General features: G+C 43.4%; 1 protein-coding gene across 3 annotated transcripts in view; it reads right to left on the bottom strand.

Moving 5' to 3' along the window:
- sun2 (Sad1 and UNC84 domain containing 2) overlaps positions 1–17,691 on the bottom strand; it is a 104,240-nt gene that overhangs the window by 72,432 nt on the left and 14,117 nt on the right. For all 3 annotated transcript variants that reach the window (XM_060849400.1, XM_060849399.1, XM_060849401.1), the window contains exon 3: positions 7,273–7,440. In XM_060849400.1, the coding sequence (XP_060705383.1) occupies positions 7,273–7,394 (122 nt within the window). In that variant the 5' untranslated portion in view covers positions 7,395–7,440. The remainder of the gene's footprint in view (positions 1–7,272; positions 7,441–17,691) is intronic.

Here is a 17,691-nt window from a genome sequence, read left to right as displayed (position 1 = left end):
GCAACAGTCTTTGCGTTGGGGAAAGCATTTCTGGCATCATGTTGTTATTAGGGACACTTAACTGGTTCAATCCTGCCATCAAAGACTGGGTCTAATATGTGGAAAGAATTCATTTGCCCCATTAAAAATAATGCAAATGAAAAGCAAACAGTACTTCATCTGACAGCTTGTGGACCTGCAGCTTTCTCAGTTATTAGGAACTAGACTTTCCAAGGCACCAAATACTCAAGCCTTTCAAGAAAGAATGGATTTAGTTAAGGAATATCTCAACCCCAAGTCTCCTTTAAATCTGAGATGCTATCAGGATTTTTGACTAGATTAAGAGAACTGGTTGAGGCACGACTTTGATTTAACCCTTAATGAGATGCTGAGACACCATTTGGTACATGGGATTAATTGAGTAACCATGCAGAAGCGCCTACTAGCTAAAGCCCAACTGGAATTCAAACAGCCACTACAACTGGCTTTAAAATTGGAAAATGCAACAAATGGAGCATAGGAGTTGCAGGGTATTCCAGTGGAAGCAGACACCCTCATCAGTCCGACTGAGCTTGGGGAACACCCCTGGAGTGAAGGCAATTGCATAGCCTCACTCGGGATGTATTCCAAACAGACATCGTCCAGGTCAGCCCAAAACAAAGCCATGCCTCGACCAAATGGTTAAAATTTTCTTCAGGATCTGGGCCGGCAAGCCATTGTAGTTGCTGCCAGTACGTGCAGGGATCCCACTAGGACCTAAAGTGAGTAAGAGAACTTCTAGACCTTTATCACATGGTTCTCAGGAAGGTTGATAAGGGCATGGCTGTATCAGTGATCACCAGTCTTTAACAAAATTCACTCTGGTCTCCAACCCTTAAGTCTGTGTAAAACTTCATCGAGACCGAGAACCTATACTGGGGAACTTTTACAGATTAAGGCTTCCACTGATTATAGTAAAAGACTCCGGCCCAAAATTGATGGGGTGAAATCAGTTGAGAAAGATTTGCCAAGATTGGCTCAACATTTTGGGAAGTGGCTGCTGGAGTAAAGTCCTAATTAAATACCCAGAGTTTTTTCAGGATGATGTAGGGACAAAGGAGCCATGGCCACTTTGCAACGTTGACCAGAAAGCAATTCCACGATTCTGCAAGGTCTGCCCAGTACCATTGGCCTCATGGGGAAAAGCAGAGGCAGATATCAGGAGGCTGAATCGCAAAGGAATCATAAAATCAGCACAGTTTGAAGAATGAGCAACATCAATCATGCAATCAGGCTTTAGAATCCTGCCAGATCGGTTTGCTTTTTGGGGGAATTTTAAACAGTAAGCTGCTTTTCATAGCTGGATAAATACCCAATCCCGCTCACAGAGGATTTATATACAAAGCTGGACATGAGCTATGTGCATTTGCAGTTAGATGAGGATTCCCAGAAGTATGCTACAATTGCCACTCTAGATGATGGGCTAATAATAGGAACGGTGAACAAAGAGCACTTCGAGAACTTGGACCTAGTCCGTAGACATTTTTCCCTGGCGGGCATACACCCGAGAAGGGAACAATGTGTGTTCCAGGGACCCCAAGTGACCTACTTGGGCTGCAGAGTCGACCAGACCATCTTACACACATTAAGGCATAAAGTGAGGGCAATCAAAAGCGCACTGACTCCCATGTCCGTACCAAAGCTTAGGTCTTTCATAACCTGGCCTCCGTCCTGGCACCTTCGTATCAACCTTTGTGGTTTTGGGAAGTGGCTGCTGGAGTAAAGTCCTAATTAAATACCCAGAGTTTTTTCAGGATGATGTAGGGACAAAGGAGCCATGGCCACTTTGCAACGTTGACCAGAAAGCAATTCCACGATTCTGCAAGGTCTGCCGAGTACCAACCTTTGTGGGCGGCACGGTGGCACAGTGGTTAGCACTGCTGCCTCACAGCGCCTGTAGACCCGGGTTCAATTCCCGACTCAGGCAACTGACTGTGTGGAGTTTGCACGTTCTCCCCGTGTCTGCGTGGGTTTCCTCCGGGTGCTCCGGTTTCCTCCCACAGTCACAAAGATGTGCGGGTCAGGTGAATTGGCCATGCTAAATTGCCCATAGTGTTAGGTAAGGGGTAAATGTAGGGGTATGGGTGGGTTGCGCTTCGGCGGGTCGGTGTGGACTTGTTGGGCCGAAGGGCCTGTTTCCACACTGTAAGTCTAATCTAATCAAAAAAAAACTCTAAAATAAAACAGGGTCAGCCTTGGAAATGGTTGTGTAATCAAGCCATAGCTTTCAACAAAGTGAAAAAACAGCTCTCATCCTGTGAGGGTGTTGTCACATAACGATCCCAGCGAGATCTGGCATTGACAAGCAATACCTCACTGTATGGCATTGGGGTAGTATTTGCTCATAGGTGACCCAATGGTGAGGAACACCCAATAGCATGTATATCCAGAACTTTGGCTAACACAGAGCGTAAATATGCCTAGATCGAGAAGGAAAGTTTGACACTTGTATTTGAAATCAGGAGATTCCACCAGCACCTTCACAGACATAAATTTGTAATAATAACAGACCACAAACCCCTACTACATCTACTTAAAGAGGGCAAGACAGTGCCACCCATAACTTAAGGCTGAATTCAGTGATGGACTCTAATACTAAAGTGCATATAGTTACAAGTTGGACCACTTTCTGAGAGGCCAAGTGGTAATTGCATTTAGCCACCTCTACCAACTGATACATCACCAGTGACACCACCCCTGGGAGAGTCCGTAATAGCTCTAAATTTTCTGGACACCCTTCTAGTTATCAGACATTGCACGCAGAAAAGGTACAATCCTGGAAAAAAAAAAGGCCACCACAACCAGAACAAACCTTGTTGGACCCAGAGAGACCAGATTTCAGTAGAGCAATGTATTTTATTAAGGGGAGCAAGAGTGACTGCCCCGTGCAGAGTTCTCTGCCAGGCACTGACTGGACTCCTTCAGGGTCATCCAAGGATTTCCAAACTGAAGATGTTGGCAAGAAGTTACATTTGGTGGCTAAGCTTGGAAGCAGACAAAGCTGCGTGGGTGAGGCTGTGCCCTGAGTGCCAACAAGGACACTTATCCCCAGCAGTTTCCTCACATTCATGGAAATGGTCAGGTAAATGCTGGACTCAGTTACATGTTGACGATGCAGGTCCTTTCATGGGCTCAATGTTCTTAGTCACTGTGGACACCCACTCAAAGTGGATGGGTATGCATAGAGTTCAATCATCAAACAGTGGGATGATGATAGAAAAACTGAACACATCTTTCGCAGTGCATGGACTCCCGGAAGTGTTGGTCACAGATAACAGGCCATCATTTATCAGCAGGGAATTTGAGCATTTCCTAAAGTTAAACGGTATTCAACATATTAGAAAGCTCCATACCATCCATCATCCAATGATCTGGTTGAAAGAGCAGTCCAAACTTTGAAAGCAGGCTTAAAGAAACAGCCTACAGCTTCACAGTTTTATACCAGACTGCCCTGGTTCCTATTTGATTATATGACCACCCCTCATGCAACGCCATGGTCAGTTCCAGCAGAGTTACTAAGAGAGAGAACACTCCGCACAAGGTTATGTCTGATTAGATTAGATTAGATTAGATTTACAGTGTGGAAACAGGCCCTTCGGCCCAACAAGTCCACACCGACCCGCCGAAGCGCAACCCACCCATACCCCCACATTTACCCCCCACCTAACACTATGGGCAATTTAGCATGGCCAATTCACCTGACCCGCACATCTTTGGACTGTGGGAGGAAACCGGAGCACCCGGAGGAAACCCACGCAGACACGGGGAGAACGTGCAAACTCCACACAGTCAGTCGCCTGAGTCGGGAATTGAACCCGGGTCTACAGGCGCTGTGAGGCAGCAGTGCTAACCACTGTGCCACCGTGCCGCCCACTGTGCCACCGTGCCGCCCAGGTCTTCCTACACCTGGAGTCAGCTGGGGTGGGGGGGCGGAGGAATGGTTGGGGAAAGCGAAGTGGCATGAGGAATGCCAATGCCAGACACAAGACTCCACTAAGCAACAGACATTTTTCACTGCAGCAGATAAAGTTTGGTATAGGAACTGCAGAGATGGCCCTACATTGGTAAGGAGCATGGTTGTAGTGTGGTCAGATCCTTTTATCTCAGCCTGCTTGGCTCTCTCTCTCTTATTCCTGATGAAGGGCTTATGCTCGAAACGTCGAATTCTCTATTCCTGAGATGCTGCCTAACCTGCTGTGCTTTGACCAGCAACACATTTGCAGCTGTGATCTCCAGCATCTGCAGACCTCATTTTTTACTCGAACTTTTTAGATCCAGTAATGTGTAAAACTTGGGTAGGTGCGATGGTCCTGAACATATACATGGACCATCACAGGTGGGCACCACAGGGAGTGAACTGTATTATTTAATCCCTGCCCTACCCTTTACTGTTTGATCAAGCAGCATTGCCCTTTGAGAAGGGCACTGCTTGTCACTGGCCACACTGGTGTTTCCTTTCTTCCTGGTAGTGAAATATAAATAGACATTTACACATTTGTTCGCGAAAGAAACAGGAGTGCCCCCTGCAACCACAGATTGCAGTGGTTCATGGACTCCCAGCCCAACTGCTTGTTCTGTGGTGCTGTGGAGTGCGTGGACTATGTATATATTGGATGTGGGGGTTTGCACTCTCTTTGATTTTCTTAAAAACCTTCTCTTTTGGATGTAGGTTTGCTCGTTGAGCTGGAAGGTTCATTTCCAGACGTTTCATTACCCTACTGGGTAACATCTTCAGTGGGCCTCAGGCAAAGTAATGCTGAAAATTCCTGCTTTCTACTTATAAGTTTGGGTTGGTGATGTCATTTCCTGTGGTGAAGCCACTTGTTCCTTTTCTCAGGGGGGTGGTAGGTGGGGTCTAACTCGATGTGTCTGTTGATAAGAGTTCTGGTTGGAATGCCATGCTTCTAAGAATTCTCATGCATGTCTTTGTTTGGCTTGTCCTAGGATGGATGTGTTGTCCCAGTCAAAGTGGTGTCCTTCCTTATCTGTATGTAAGGATACTAGTGAGAGAGGGTCATGTCTTTTAGGGACTAGTTAATCTTCACGTATCCTGGTGGTAAGTTTTCTGCCTGTTTGTCCAATGTAATGTTTGTTACAGTCTTTGCATGGTATTTTTATTATATACCTTCCAGCTCAAAAACCCAACCGGAGCTACAAATCTTCTCAAAACTTGCTAAAACCTTCTCCTCTGTTTTTGGTCACACATCAGCCCTACACTGTGTAGAGGGAGAAGGGTAGGTCAGAGGACCTCCTCATGGTCTGCTCCTGGGCCTGGCCAAACTGGCCATCAACAGGTCCAGGCAGCAGGCCTTGGAGGGGGGTGTTACGGCCAGTTTCCTGCCTCTCTTCTGCGGTTACATTGGAGCCCAGGTGTCCCTGGAGAAGGAACACATGGTGTCCACCAACATCCATGAGATTTTCAGCGAAAGGTGGGCACTGCAGGGAGTGGAGTGCTTTACTTGCCCCTCCAACTCTATTTTGATTCAATCCCTGCCCTCCCATTCACTTTTTGATCACGCAGCATTGCCCTCTCCCGAGAAGGGCACTGCTCGTCACTGGCCACTCGGGTGTTTCCTTTCTTCCTGGTGGTGGAATATAAATAAAGATTTACACACTTGTTCTTCAGTGTGTCCGACCCCTACACACACGCAACATGGGTGCTGGGGAGGTGATAATGTGGGGGAAACAGAAATATATAAAAAAAAAGGAGGAAAAAAGAACAGGAGTGTCACTGTGGTAAAGAGGGCACTACTTGTCACTGGTCACTCAGGTGTTTTCTTTTCTTCCTGGTGATGGAAAATGATATAAAATATTTATGCACTTGTCTGTCACTGTCACACACACACACACACACACACACACACACACACACACACACACACACACACACACACACACGGGAAAATAAGCATTGTCACTGTTTGGTGGTAGTGTGGGTTTTCTTTAAAAAAGAAACAGAAGATTTACCACTAAAGAGAAATCAAAACAGTAGTGTCAGAGGTTCTGCTCAGAGCTGGCTCCGAGGAAGTGGGATCAGTGTCACGGACTCTCCATCTGTAAATAAAGGGGTCTGTTTTCATGGAACACCAGCCTCTGGAGTTGTTTCAGGGACCATGGAGTTTATGTCCACAGATCTTTTAAAGGAATAGGATAAGTTGAAAAAGCATGCATTCTTTCCTTTGTTAGCCACGGTACAGAATATAAAAACAGGGAGGATATGCTGTACACAACAGTAACTGTACCACAGCTGGAGTATTGTGTGTAGTTCTGGTCACCACATTACAGGAAGGTAATGATTAAACTGGAGATAGTGCAGAGGGACTTAGAAAGAGGTTGTCAGGATTGAACAACATGTATGGAGGAAAGATAGGATAAACTGGGTTTGTTTTCCATGGATTAGAATTACATATGGCATTGATAAAATAATTACAAACAACCTACCTACCTTAGCAGAGGGTTAATTTTAGATTAGATTAGATTACTTACAGTGTGGAAACAGGCCCTTCAGCCCAACAAGTCCACACCGACCCGCCGAAGCGCAACCCACTCTTGATTTAAAAAGAGATTGGTCGAAAGATCAATGGGAGAGGAGTTTTTTTTCCATGCAGAGTGTGGTTGAGATCTGGAACTCATTGCTTGAGAGGATGGTGGAGGCAGAAACTCTTACCACGTTTAAAAGGTTTGAATGCGTATTGAAGTGTCACGACATGCTGGTCTATGGCTTTAGTGCATGTAGGTGGAAGAAGTTAATTAGCTTTTCATTGACTGGCAGGGGCATGGGAGGGACAAATGACCTGATTCTACATTCTAAATTATCTTAGGATTTTCTATGCCTAGAATGTTAAGAGCGGTAGTATCACTATTGCCAAATCATGGGCCATTCAAATATGTTAAGTGGCACCTTTTCTTCATTATTGCTAGGCCAGCATTGGATCCCTTTACGTAGTTGTAATATCCCTCTCCCTAGTAGAGAAGGTGAGGGTTCAGGACATGATGGCAGCAGAGAGGGTTTGTGATCTCCGCTAATATTCACCTCACTGAGGAGCACAGGATTCACAAGCTGTCACTAAATCTCTTCAATTAGAGATAATTTTATAGCAGCAAGGATGGCATATTGTTTGCATTTCTGTTTCATTCTGCTTCGCCAGACAGAAGAGAGTTGAATAAGTACAACTGGGCAATAAACAGTTTCTGGGAATACCTGATGCCTCTAGTTAGGAGCAGAGGGCACATTTTAAGAGTAGTGAGACCCACCTGACAGAGCTCTCTTTGTAGGACACAACACTTCCGGCAACAGATCCACCACTGCTACTCGAGGCATCATCATCATCTTGATAATAACCACTTGTTTTAAGACGTGTGCTACGCCGCGACATCCTCAGAGGGTTTGGAAATTCTCACAAAAAGGTTCGGTAACTCAAACTAAAACCAAAGCAGAAACACAATCCATTAACACTGACACAGAATAAGGCCTGTCACTGTGTGGCACTGGGACGCAATATGGGTGGGGACAGGCTTGTCACTGTATAGCACTGGGACAAGGTACTAGGGGGAACAGGCCTGTCATTGTGTAGCAGTGGGACGCGGTACTGGTGGAGACAGGCCTGTCACTGTATGGCACTGGGACGCAGTATGGGTGGGGACAGGCCTGTCACTATATAGCACCAGTACGCGGTACTAGTGGAAACAGGCCCGTCTCTGTATGACACTAGGGTACAATAGTGGGGGGGAACAGGTTTCTGTAGAACACTAGAATACAGTACTGGTGGGGACAGGTCAGTCACTGTATAGCACTGGGATTCAGTGCAATGCATTTATGTATTGACATTGTACATGCAATTGTGTGCCAACTTTGGTTTGGTGTTGGAGATAATGAGTAAATCGTGTTTTTCTTGGCATCACGCTAATAAATAAAGCGGTTGTGTTTATCAATAGAATGAATTAGACTTAAAGATCCTAATTACAGAGCATCTCAAATCAATAATTTACTCTCCCAACCTCAGACGGAGGATGGTTATGCTTTTTTTCACTCCTCCAATCAGATCTGCAGTTTGAGTAATACAGAAGAAAAAATGAGAAAACAAGTGTGTCAGGAACTGTCATTGCAACATCAAAGCACTGGTTACATCAGCAGCAGTTTCTGGAGGCACTCCTCACTTTGGAGACAGTTTCAAATACAAGGCCAGTGGCTGCCAGTCACTCCCTCACCATAAGGTCAGAGTACAAACAGCATCAAGTGCCGCTGTCACAATTGTACATCACCTAACAAGAGCAGGCTGGAATCTGTATTACAGAGTAGAAATAGGCAACTTTGTTACCACTAGCGAAGGAATTAGAACTTCGGTCAGAGACTTAGAATAAGAGGTACAATTATTTAGGATTGAGAAGAGGAGAAATGTCTTTATTCAGAGGTTTGTGAATCTTTTGGAATTCTCTCCCCAAAGAGCTGTGAATGCTCCATCGTGGAGTAGGTTTATGGCTCAGAGAGATTAGAGTTTGTTCCCTCAGGAATCGCAGATTATGGGGAGTGGGTGTGAAACGGCAGCTATGATTGTGCTGAATTTCTGTCCAGGCTCCAGGTGGTAAAAAGGTCTGCACCTATTTATTTTACTTATGTTCTTGTCAAGTCAAAGATATATCTTTGTTGCTGTTCTCTACATTCTCTTCAATATGGAATGTCCCATTGCTGAAACATTACACAAGTGTAATGCCAGCCAGGATTACAACAGCCAATTGCAATGAGACATTGGCCAGTGGCTTTTTCCACCAACCAGCGCCCTCCCTTCAGATGGCATTGTCCAGCTCTATGCATATCAGGACGAAGCTCCAAACATAGTCTCTGTCTATTGTTCTCTCAGCACTAGCCCTGACCCTAATCCTCAGTCCCTGTCCTTCCTGCTTTCAGTACTAACCCCAACTTTCCTTCTCGCAGTATTGATCCTAACCCTTAGGCAGTCCATCATCCCTCTTTCCCTCCCCAAGTTCTATTTCTCTCCAGACCTATACCCTCCAGGAAAGTCAATATTCTTTTGAATAACTGGGTTTCAGGATATAAACACAACAGGACAGAGTTTTCCTATTCATTCCTCTTGCCAGAGCACTTTTTGAAAATTCTATAGCTCCTGACTGTAATCCTTTCATCTTAACTGGATAAAAAGAATTCTAATTCTTGCCAGGGATGCCTGTAAAAGCCATTATAAGCTCTAACATTACATCAAAGTACTACCTTAAGCATTGTGTTACACTGTATGCTGTTAGCCTACACACTGACACCAAAGACACCAAAAAGGAAGACAGTAGCAACTGGTATCAGTGACAGATAAGATCTCACCCAAGCCAGATCTCAGGATGTGACAACCTGCTAAACTACACGCGAGCGGTTACTTACACAAACAATTTATGCAAAAAGTCTCCTATTAAAAAAAAAGGCAGATGCTGGAAATATGTAATAAAAACGCAAAATATTGGATAAATTCAAAACACAGATGCTGTCCGAGTATTTCTAGCTATTGTTATTATTACTGAAGAAAATATGCTACTTATTTCAAAGAATTTCACTGCGCAATATCCCTGTTCATCTGTTGTCCCTGCCTTCCTGAATCTCCACAAGAACAGTTTATCTCAAACAGCAGAAATCTGCAAACAATGAGACGCCAGACACACAAGTAGGTATTTACAGTCCCATGTAACCCATGGGTCAGTGTGTTGTTCTCACAGTGTATTCACAGCATACAACTTCAATTCCTATTTTGTATTTTGTGGGTTAAGGGGAAGGTATTTTTAGAATTTCATTTGAGAACTTGAGGTTGTAGGTCTGTGTTTTTTGTATGAATTCTTGAGGTTTTACCAACTTTGTCTTGAGCTGGGCTGTGGTTTAACTGTTCCATGCATTATTAAAAATATTGTTGCACAGCAATGCGTCCAGAAACACACAGAAACAGAACAATCCAGAGAAAACAGTCAGTCAGTGTGCAGATCGCGAGACAGTGAAGGACGGCTTTAGGGAACACATGGAAATGTTCTGAAATTGAAGTAACAGTGGATTCAGTGAATGGCTCACTTTAGGTGTCAGCTTAAGAAAACTTATATCCAGTGACTGCACAGACAATTTCCCAAAATTCAATGAATAGCTGAATACCAGTTTGAATCAAAGAACCCCTACAATAAGTAAGGTGGCCATTTGGCCCATCAGGTCCACACCGACCCGGAGTGAGTCTGAGCAATAAGCCTTAGTGTTGAGACATGGTAACTCTTTCCTGATAGGAGTGCTTGCAAGGATATGCTTAAATAAAAGGAATAATGTGAATTTGAATCCTCACCGATGTCGGTAACAAATTCTTTCTAACCTTCCCTATTGTCTATTGGAATGACATTTGTGTTACAAAAGCCAGGTTTCACTCCAACATCGGACTTGTACACTATTAACATCAGCCGGGATCATAACAAGAGGGCCAATAGATTGCTGCATGAAACCATGCACACAGTCATTAGTATCATGCGCCCAGTGAGCTAGAGAGATTGTGTGACGTTACACAGTCATAAAGCATAGAAACAGACCCGCCAGCTGAACTCATCTGCGCCAACCAGATATCCTAACCTAATCTAGTCCTAATTGCCAGCATTTGGCCCATATCCCTCTAAACCCTTCCTATTCATGCACCATTTGGGTGCCTTTTAAAATGTTGTAATTGTACCCGCCTCCACCACTTCCTCTGTGGCCAAGAACTGCAGATGCAATGTTACATCAATGGGCTTTCCACAGGTGCTTCCTGAGTCTGAGTTACACAAACACGTGGCAGAACTCAAGTGTCACTAAGATACCAGTTCAAGAAGCAGAGAATGTAAAACAAGCTCTGAGGAAGATGCAGCACAGACCACACTGAATATTGGTTCTGGCTTCACTCAATATTACACTATTGGTTGATCAGAACTCTAAATGCTCAGTCTCATTATGATTTGGAGATGCTGATGTTGGACTGGGGTGTACAAAGTTAAAGATCACACAAAACCAGGTTATAGTCCAACAGGTTTCCTGCCTCAGGCGGCTCTCTGTGTGGAGTTTGCACATTCTCCCCACGTCTGCGTGGGTTTCCTCCGGGTACTCCGGTTTCCTCCCACAATCCAAAAATGTGCAGGTTAGGTGAATTGGCCATGCTAAATTGCCCATGCTAAATTGCCCGTAGTGTTAGGTGAAGGGGTAAATGTAGGGGAATGGGTCTGGGTGGTATACGCTTCGGTGGGTCGGTGTGGACTTGTTGGGCTGAAGGGCCTGTTTCCACACTGGAAGCAATCTAATCTAATCTAACGTTTAACTGGAAGCACGAGCTTTTGGAACGCTGTGAAAGCTAGTGCTTCTAATTAAACCTGTTGAACTATAATCCTGGTGTTGTGAGATTTTTTTAACAGTCTCGTTATCATTCTCTCTGGTTGGCAACAATGAAAGTAGCCTTGATGGAAAGGGTGACATTAATGAAAGACAATTTTGACTTGAAAGTCTAGAAATAGAAAGCGTGAAAGCAAAATCAGGAAAAGCAATGGTCAGAAAATGCTGGTGGGACCACTTAATAGGCCCCCTTACATTCGTTGTACTGTTGGACAAATCATCAAATCACAAATTTGAGATTAGAACACAGGTAGTGTTATAGTATAGGGGAAACATGGATCTTCATATAGACTAGGCCAATTGTGCAAAGGTGCCTGGAAGATGACTCGGAGAATTCTTTTGTGACACTTCCCCAAGCAACACATTCTGGAGCCAACTAAGAATACATAATTTTAAAGCTAGTGTTTCATAATGAGGTAATCCCACAGATCTGCTCAGAAATAGTGATTGTAATAAAATTTAATTTTATTACAATTACATGAAACTTATGACCAATGATACAGGAAGAGAGAAATGAGAAACCACAAAACAGACTTTAAAAGAAGTTAAGTAGGAAATTGAAAAGCAAGACTTCAAATATAGTAAAAGTTCAGATTAATAAAGTCATACATACAATAGTAAAAGCGAGCAGATGAACGTATGGCTTGAGGAGATGATGCAGGCTGAGGGTTTTAGATTCCAGGGACATTGGGATTATTTTTGTGGAGCTGGGACCTGTACATCTTACATCTGACCAGGAATGCAGTGGTGATGGGGTGGGGGTTTGGCTGCTGCTGTTGGGATGGATTTAAACTAGATTGGCAAGGACATGCATGCTGAGAAGTACCTCAGGAGAGAGAGAAGCCAAGATGGTATTAGAAATTGAGCAAGTGAGTGAGTCTGGAAGACAGAAAACACAGGCTAGATAGGAAAGTAGTGAGGTTAGCAAGGCTAAATGGAACATATTTTAATGCAAGAGTCCCGAGGAATAATACAGATGAGCCGAGAGCACAGATAGGCACATGGAAGGATGATATCATAGCTATGACCAAGACTTGGTTGAAAGACAGGAAGGACTGGCAGTTCAATATTTCTGGTTATAGGGTGTTCGAACAAGACTGGGGGAAGGGGTTGCAATACTGATCAAAGAATTAATTATAGCAGTGAGAAGAGTTGATACCTTTAAAGGATTGACAAATAAGGTTATATGGATAGACTTAAAGAAACACAGAGGCAGGCATGTTATTGGTGTGTATCACAGGCCCCAAAGAGTCAGGGAGTTAGAGAATCAATTGTTTCAAAGAAATGTGAGGCAGTAATAGGATGGGGCTAAATGTACCCAAATATTAACTGGGATAGTTTTACTGTGCAAGTTAGGAATCAAACAAAATTCTTAAGCTGCATTTATTGGCTGTGCGCATAGAAAGCCCAATGAGAGAAGGGCAATTCTGAAATTAATATTCAGAAAGGAGTCCAAGCAGGTGGAAGGTACATCAGGCAGGGGCATTTTGGAGATTATGACCATCACTCAGTTAAGCTTTGGGCTGTTATGGGACAAGATAAAGAAGGGCTGGGGATGAAACTACTGAACTGAGGAAAGGCAAAGACAAAATACAATCTGGTCCATAGACAGAGGACAGCTACTTTGTCAGAGTCATAGAAGCATCCATGGTGAAAATGGCAAGAGGACAGGTTCAATATGTTCCCAGAAAGACAACGGCGGAATCAGCTCAGGAGAACTCTGGATGTGAAGGAGTAAAAAAAGGTTAGGATTTGAAAGTGCCACACTCTAAATCACTAATAAGAACATTAAAGTTAGTTCGGTATGAGAAAATAACTGGCTAGGGTTGACCTTGGTAAATAGACTGAAAATGTAGTAAGAAGAAACAATTCAAAAATGTTTCTTATTCCATTTAGAAACAATAATGTACCACACAAGCTTCATCTGTGCGTTACTAAAGGAAGTTAAGAATAATATCAGATTAAAGGAGGCAATATTGCAAATAGTCACAATTCGGAGGACTAGGAGTGGTTTAAAAACCAAAGGGCACCAAACATTGATAAAAAAAGGGAATAAATAAGAGTGAGAGAGTACTGCTGTGCTCTTCCAGCACCACGGATCCAGAATCTGGTTTCCAGCATCTGCAGTCATTGTTTTTACCTCTCTCACCACAGATACTGCCCAACCCACTGTGATCGCCACCATTGGTTGTTTCAGTGATAATTAAGGAAATAGAAGAGACTAGGACGGTAGACACCATATAGATTTACCTATCAGAAATACAAGGACAAATAAGAGTGCACAACCTAAACATTGTCAATTGAGAAAAAGCATTGAAGAAACTTGAATTAAAATACCAACAAATCCAGGTCCAGATAGTCTATGTCCTAGAGTCTCCAGAAACATCTGGAGAGATAGTGCATGCACTTGTAAAGATTTTACAGAATTTGCTATATTCTGACAAGGTTTCAACAGATTTGAAGTTAGTAAATGTGACTTTTTTAAAACAAAGGGGGTAGAAACGATTAGGTTAGTTAGTTTTTAATTAATCAACCCACCTCTTGTAAAGGGCGTCTTAGTGCATTGTTAAAAAAGTCAAAGTATGAATACACAAAGTCACAGTTTTAGACAAGGGAAATTATGTTTGACAAGCTTATTAAAGTTTTGTCAATCTATTGAACAGCTAAAAGGGCAAGGACAGCCAATGGATGTTATCTATCTGGACTTCCAGAAGGCCTTTGATAATGTGCCCCAAATAAGCAGCTTACTCAGGAGGCTGCTGAGTAAGATAAGGCCCATGGTGTTAGAGGCCAGGTACTAGCATGGAGGGGAGATTGGCTGTCTGACAGAAGGCAGAGAGTGGGAATAAAAGTGTCCTTCTCAGGATGGAAGCTGGTAACAAAGGTTAGTGTTGGGATCACAACTTTTCACTTTACACATTAAATGATCTGGATGAATGATCTGAGGGCATCCTGGCTGCAAAGATGATACAAAGATAGGTGGAGAGGCAGGTAGTATTGAGGAGCCAGGGAGGCTGCAGAAAGATTGAGACAGATTAGGAGAGTGGACAGAGAAATGGCAGATGAAATACAACATGGGAAAGTGTGAGGTCATACACAGTGGTAGGAAGAAAATTCTAAATCAGGAGAAAATTCAGAAATCTGAACTGCAAATGGACTTGGGAGTTCTGGTCCAGATTTCTCTGAAAGTAAACTTGCAGGTTGAGTCAGTAGTTAGGAAAGCAAATACAATGTTGTCATTCATCTCGAGAGAACTAAAATATAAAAGCAGAGATATACCTTTGAGTTTGAAAAGGCTCTGGTCAGGCCGCATTGGGAGTATTGTGAGCAATGTTAGGCCCCATTACTAAAGAAGGATGTACTGATCCTGGAGCAGGTCCAGAGGGGGTTCATGAGAATGATCAGCTTAATATGTGAGAAACTGTTGAGGGCTCTGGGACTATACTCAGAGCTTAGAAGGGGGTTGATCTGATTGAAACTTACGGAATACCTAACAGCCTGGAAAGCATAGACTTGGGGAAGATGTTTCCATTGGCAGGAGAGATGAGGACCCAGCCTTAGAGTAAAGGGAAGACCCGATAGAACAGAGTTAAAGGAAAAGGTCTTCAGCCAGAGAGAGTGACGAAACGGTGGAATTTATTGCCACAGAAGGCTGTGGAGGCCAGGTCATTGAGTAGATTTAAAACAGAAATAGATAGGTTCTTGATTGTCAAGGGGATCAAAGATTATGGGGAAAAAAAAACAGGTTTTTCAACCTCAATCTCCTATCAGCCATGGCGGAGCAGACTCAATGGATCAAGCGGCCTAATTTCTGCTCCTGTGTCGTATGGTCTTTGAATATATTCAATGATGAAATATTCACAACCCTCTGTGGTGGAGAATTCCAAAGATTCAAAACCCTTCTCATCCCAGTCCTAAACAATCAGCCTGTTATCCTGAGACCGTGCCACTATGTTTTTGTTTCTGCTGGTTGGGGAATCTCTCTCTGAGCATCCACTGTATTTTTGAATGGTTCAGTAATATTGCCCTTCATTACCCTAAATTGCAGAGAACATACGCGCAATTTACTCATCTCTCACAAGGTAACATCCTCACCTCAGAATCCAATGGATATGATCTCAGCCAATAGTAATACAGGATAAGTCATATCCAAAAGTAAACCTTGACTTGATAGTACACAAGTTTTATTTTTGTGACTTGGTTATTGTTATTGGTCTATCACTAATAGAGGTCTACAACACAGAAAAGGGCTCGTCATATCAAGTTTGTGCTCATTAAGATAGCTACCTAACTATTCAAATCCCATTTTCCAGCACATTCATAATAGGCTTCCAATGTACTTTTAAGAAAAGAAAAAGAAAAAAAAAGATAAATATATACAAGATATTGGAAAAGATCTTATTAAATAACAAAAGATTTTGTTTTGCCCAACAATTTCCTTGACAGCTAACCCCAGTAAAGTATCACTCTTATATTGTCTTCAATTCAATTGTCAAAGTCATAACTGCTTCCTTTCAGTCAATTTCACCATATTCAGCTAAAGGGATTCTCTTCAAATAAGCTAACTCACTGTTTCTTCTTACTGCACCCAATGGAAAACACATTTTATCCGATTACTTTGACAAGTTTCAGCTTGCTAAATAGCACATCTGCTGGTGTGCAACACTTCTTCTGAACTAAGGCTGCTTTTAGCCTCTTGACTTTCCTTTCACAGGGTCAGCAATTCTCTCACCAGGTAGCTGATCAAATCATTTAGACCAAGTCGCAGGACTTCTTGGAAATGCTGCTTTGACCCATGGGTCAAAGCAAAGTTAAAAAGTAAATGTTACCTTTGCACAACTTCAGCCCGATTTACGTCTACTTTAGAACCCAAAAAGTTTTCAAGTAACACTAATATTACAAAACATCTTCATATCAGTCCAACGAATCTTTGTCATACCACCCCATTACAAACCTAGGGGCCCAAACCCGACAGTATTCCAGATTTGGTCTCACCAAAACCCTACACAATTGTAGCAGGACTTAGCAGAATTTTCCTAGCTGGAGGTGCCAAGAAGGTTGTGAAAATTGGGAAATAATGGTGTAAATTTGCCCTAGAGAGGTTCTTGTCCCTTCTCACCAGCTCTGCAATTAAGTGCTGGGAGAGAAGATCCAATGGGGTCTTTTGCAACTCGTCACCAATTAAGGCTCTTACATGGTCAAATAAAACCCCTAAATAGACTTAACTGGCCACTTTTTTAAAAATTCACTTGTGGTCCATGGGCATTTATTGCCCATCCCTACTTGCCCTTCAGAAGGCAAGATAATGGTGAGATGCCTTCTTGAATCACTCCAATCCATGTGCTGTAGGTTTACCCACAATACCACTGGGGTGGGAACTCCAAAGGATTTTGATCCAGCAATAACGAAGAAACAGCAATATACTTCCAGGTCAGGGTGGTGAGCGGCTTGAATAAGAGCTTGTGGGTGGTGTTCCCATGTATCTGCTGCCCTTGTCCTTCTAGATAGTAGTAATTGCGTGTTTAGAAGGTGCTGTCTAAGAACCCTTGGTAAATTACTGTAGGGCATCCTGTAGACAGTACACACAACTACTACTAAGCATAGATGGTGATGGAAGTGAATGTTTATGAGTAGGTAGAATCCCTGCAGTGTGGAAACAGGTGATTCAGTCCATCAAGTCCACATCAACCCACCGAGAGCCTCCTACCTTGGCCCAGCCCCCTACCCCACCCTTGTAACTTGCATTGCCCATGGCTAACTCACCTAGCCTGCACATCCCTGAACATTATGGGCAATTTAGCATAGCCAATCCACCTAAGTTGCACATCTTTGGACTGTGGAAGAAAACTAGAGCACCCGGAGAAAACCCATGCAGACAGAGTGGGAATGTGCAAACTCCACACAGACAGACAGTCATCCGAGGGTGTAATCAAACCCAAGTCCCTGGGACTGCTAGAAGTGCTAACCACTGAACCATCATGCCACCCCTAATGTGGTGCCAATCAAGCGGGCTGCTTTGTCCTGGATATAGTGTCAAGCTTCTTGAGTGATGGAGCAGCACTCATCCAGGCAAGTGGGGAATATTCCAATCACAATCCTGACTTGTGCCTTGTAGACAGCATACAGGCTTTGGAGAATCAGGTGGTGAGTTACCCACTGCAGAATTCCTAGTCCCCAACCTGTTCGTGCAGTCACTGTGTTTATATGACCAGTCCAGTGCAATGGTAACTCCCAGGTTGCTGATTGTGGGGGATTTAATGGTGGCGATACCAGTGAAGGGCAATGGTTAA

The sequence above is a fragment of the Hemiscyllium ocellatum genome, chromosome 33, assembly GCF_020745735.1.
Source record: "Hemiscyllium ocellatum isolate sHemOce1 chromosome 33, sHemOce1.pat.X.cur, whole genome shotgun sequence".
NCBI classification, from domain to species: domain Eukaryota; kingdom Metazoa; phylum Chordata; class Chondrichthyes; order Orectolobiformes; family Hemiscylliidae; genus Hemiscyllium; species Hemiscyllium ocellatum.
The sequence above is the reverse complement of the archived record's forward strand: the minus strand, read 5'-3'. Positions and strand labels throughout refer to the sequence as shown.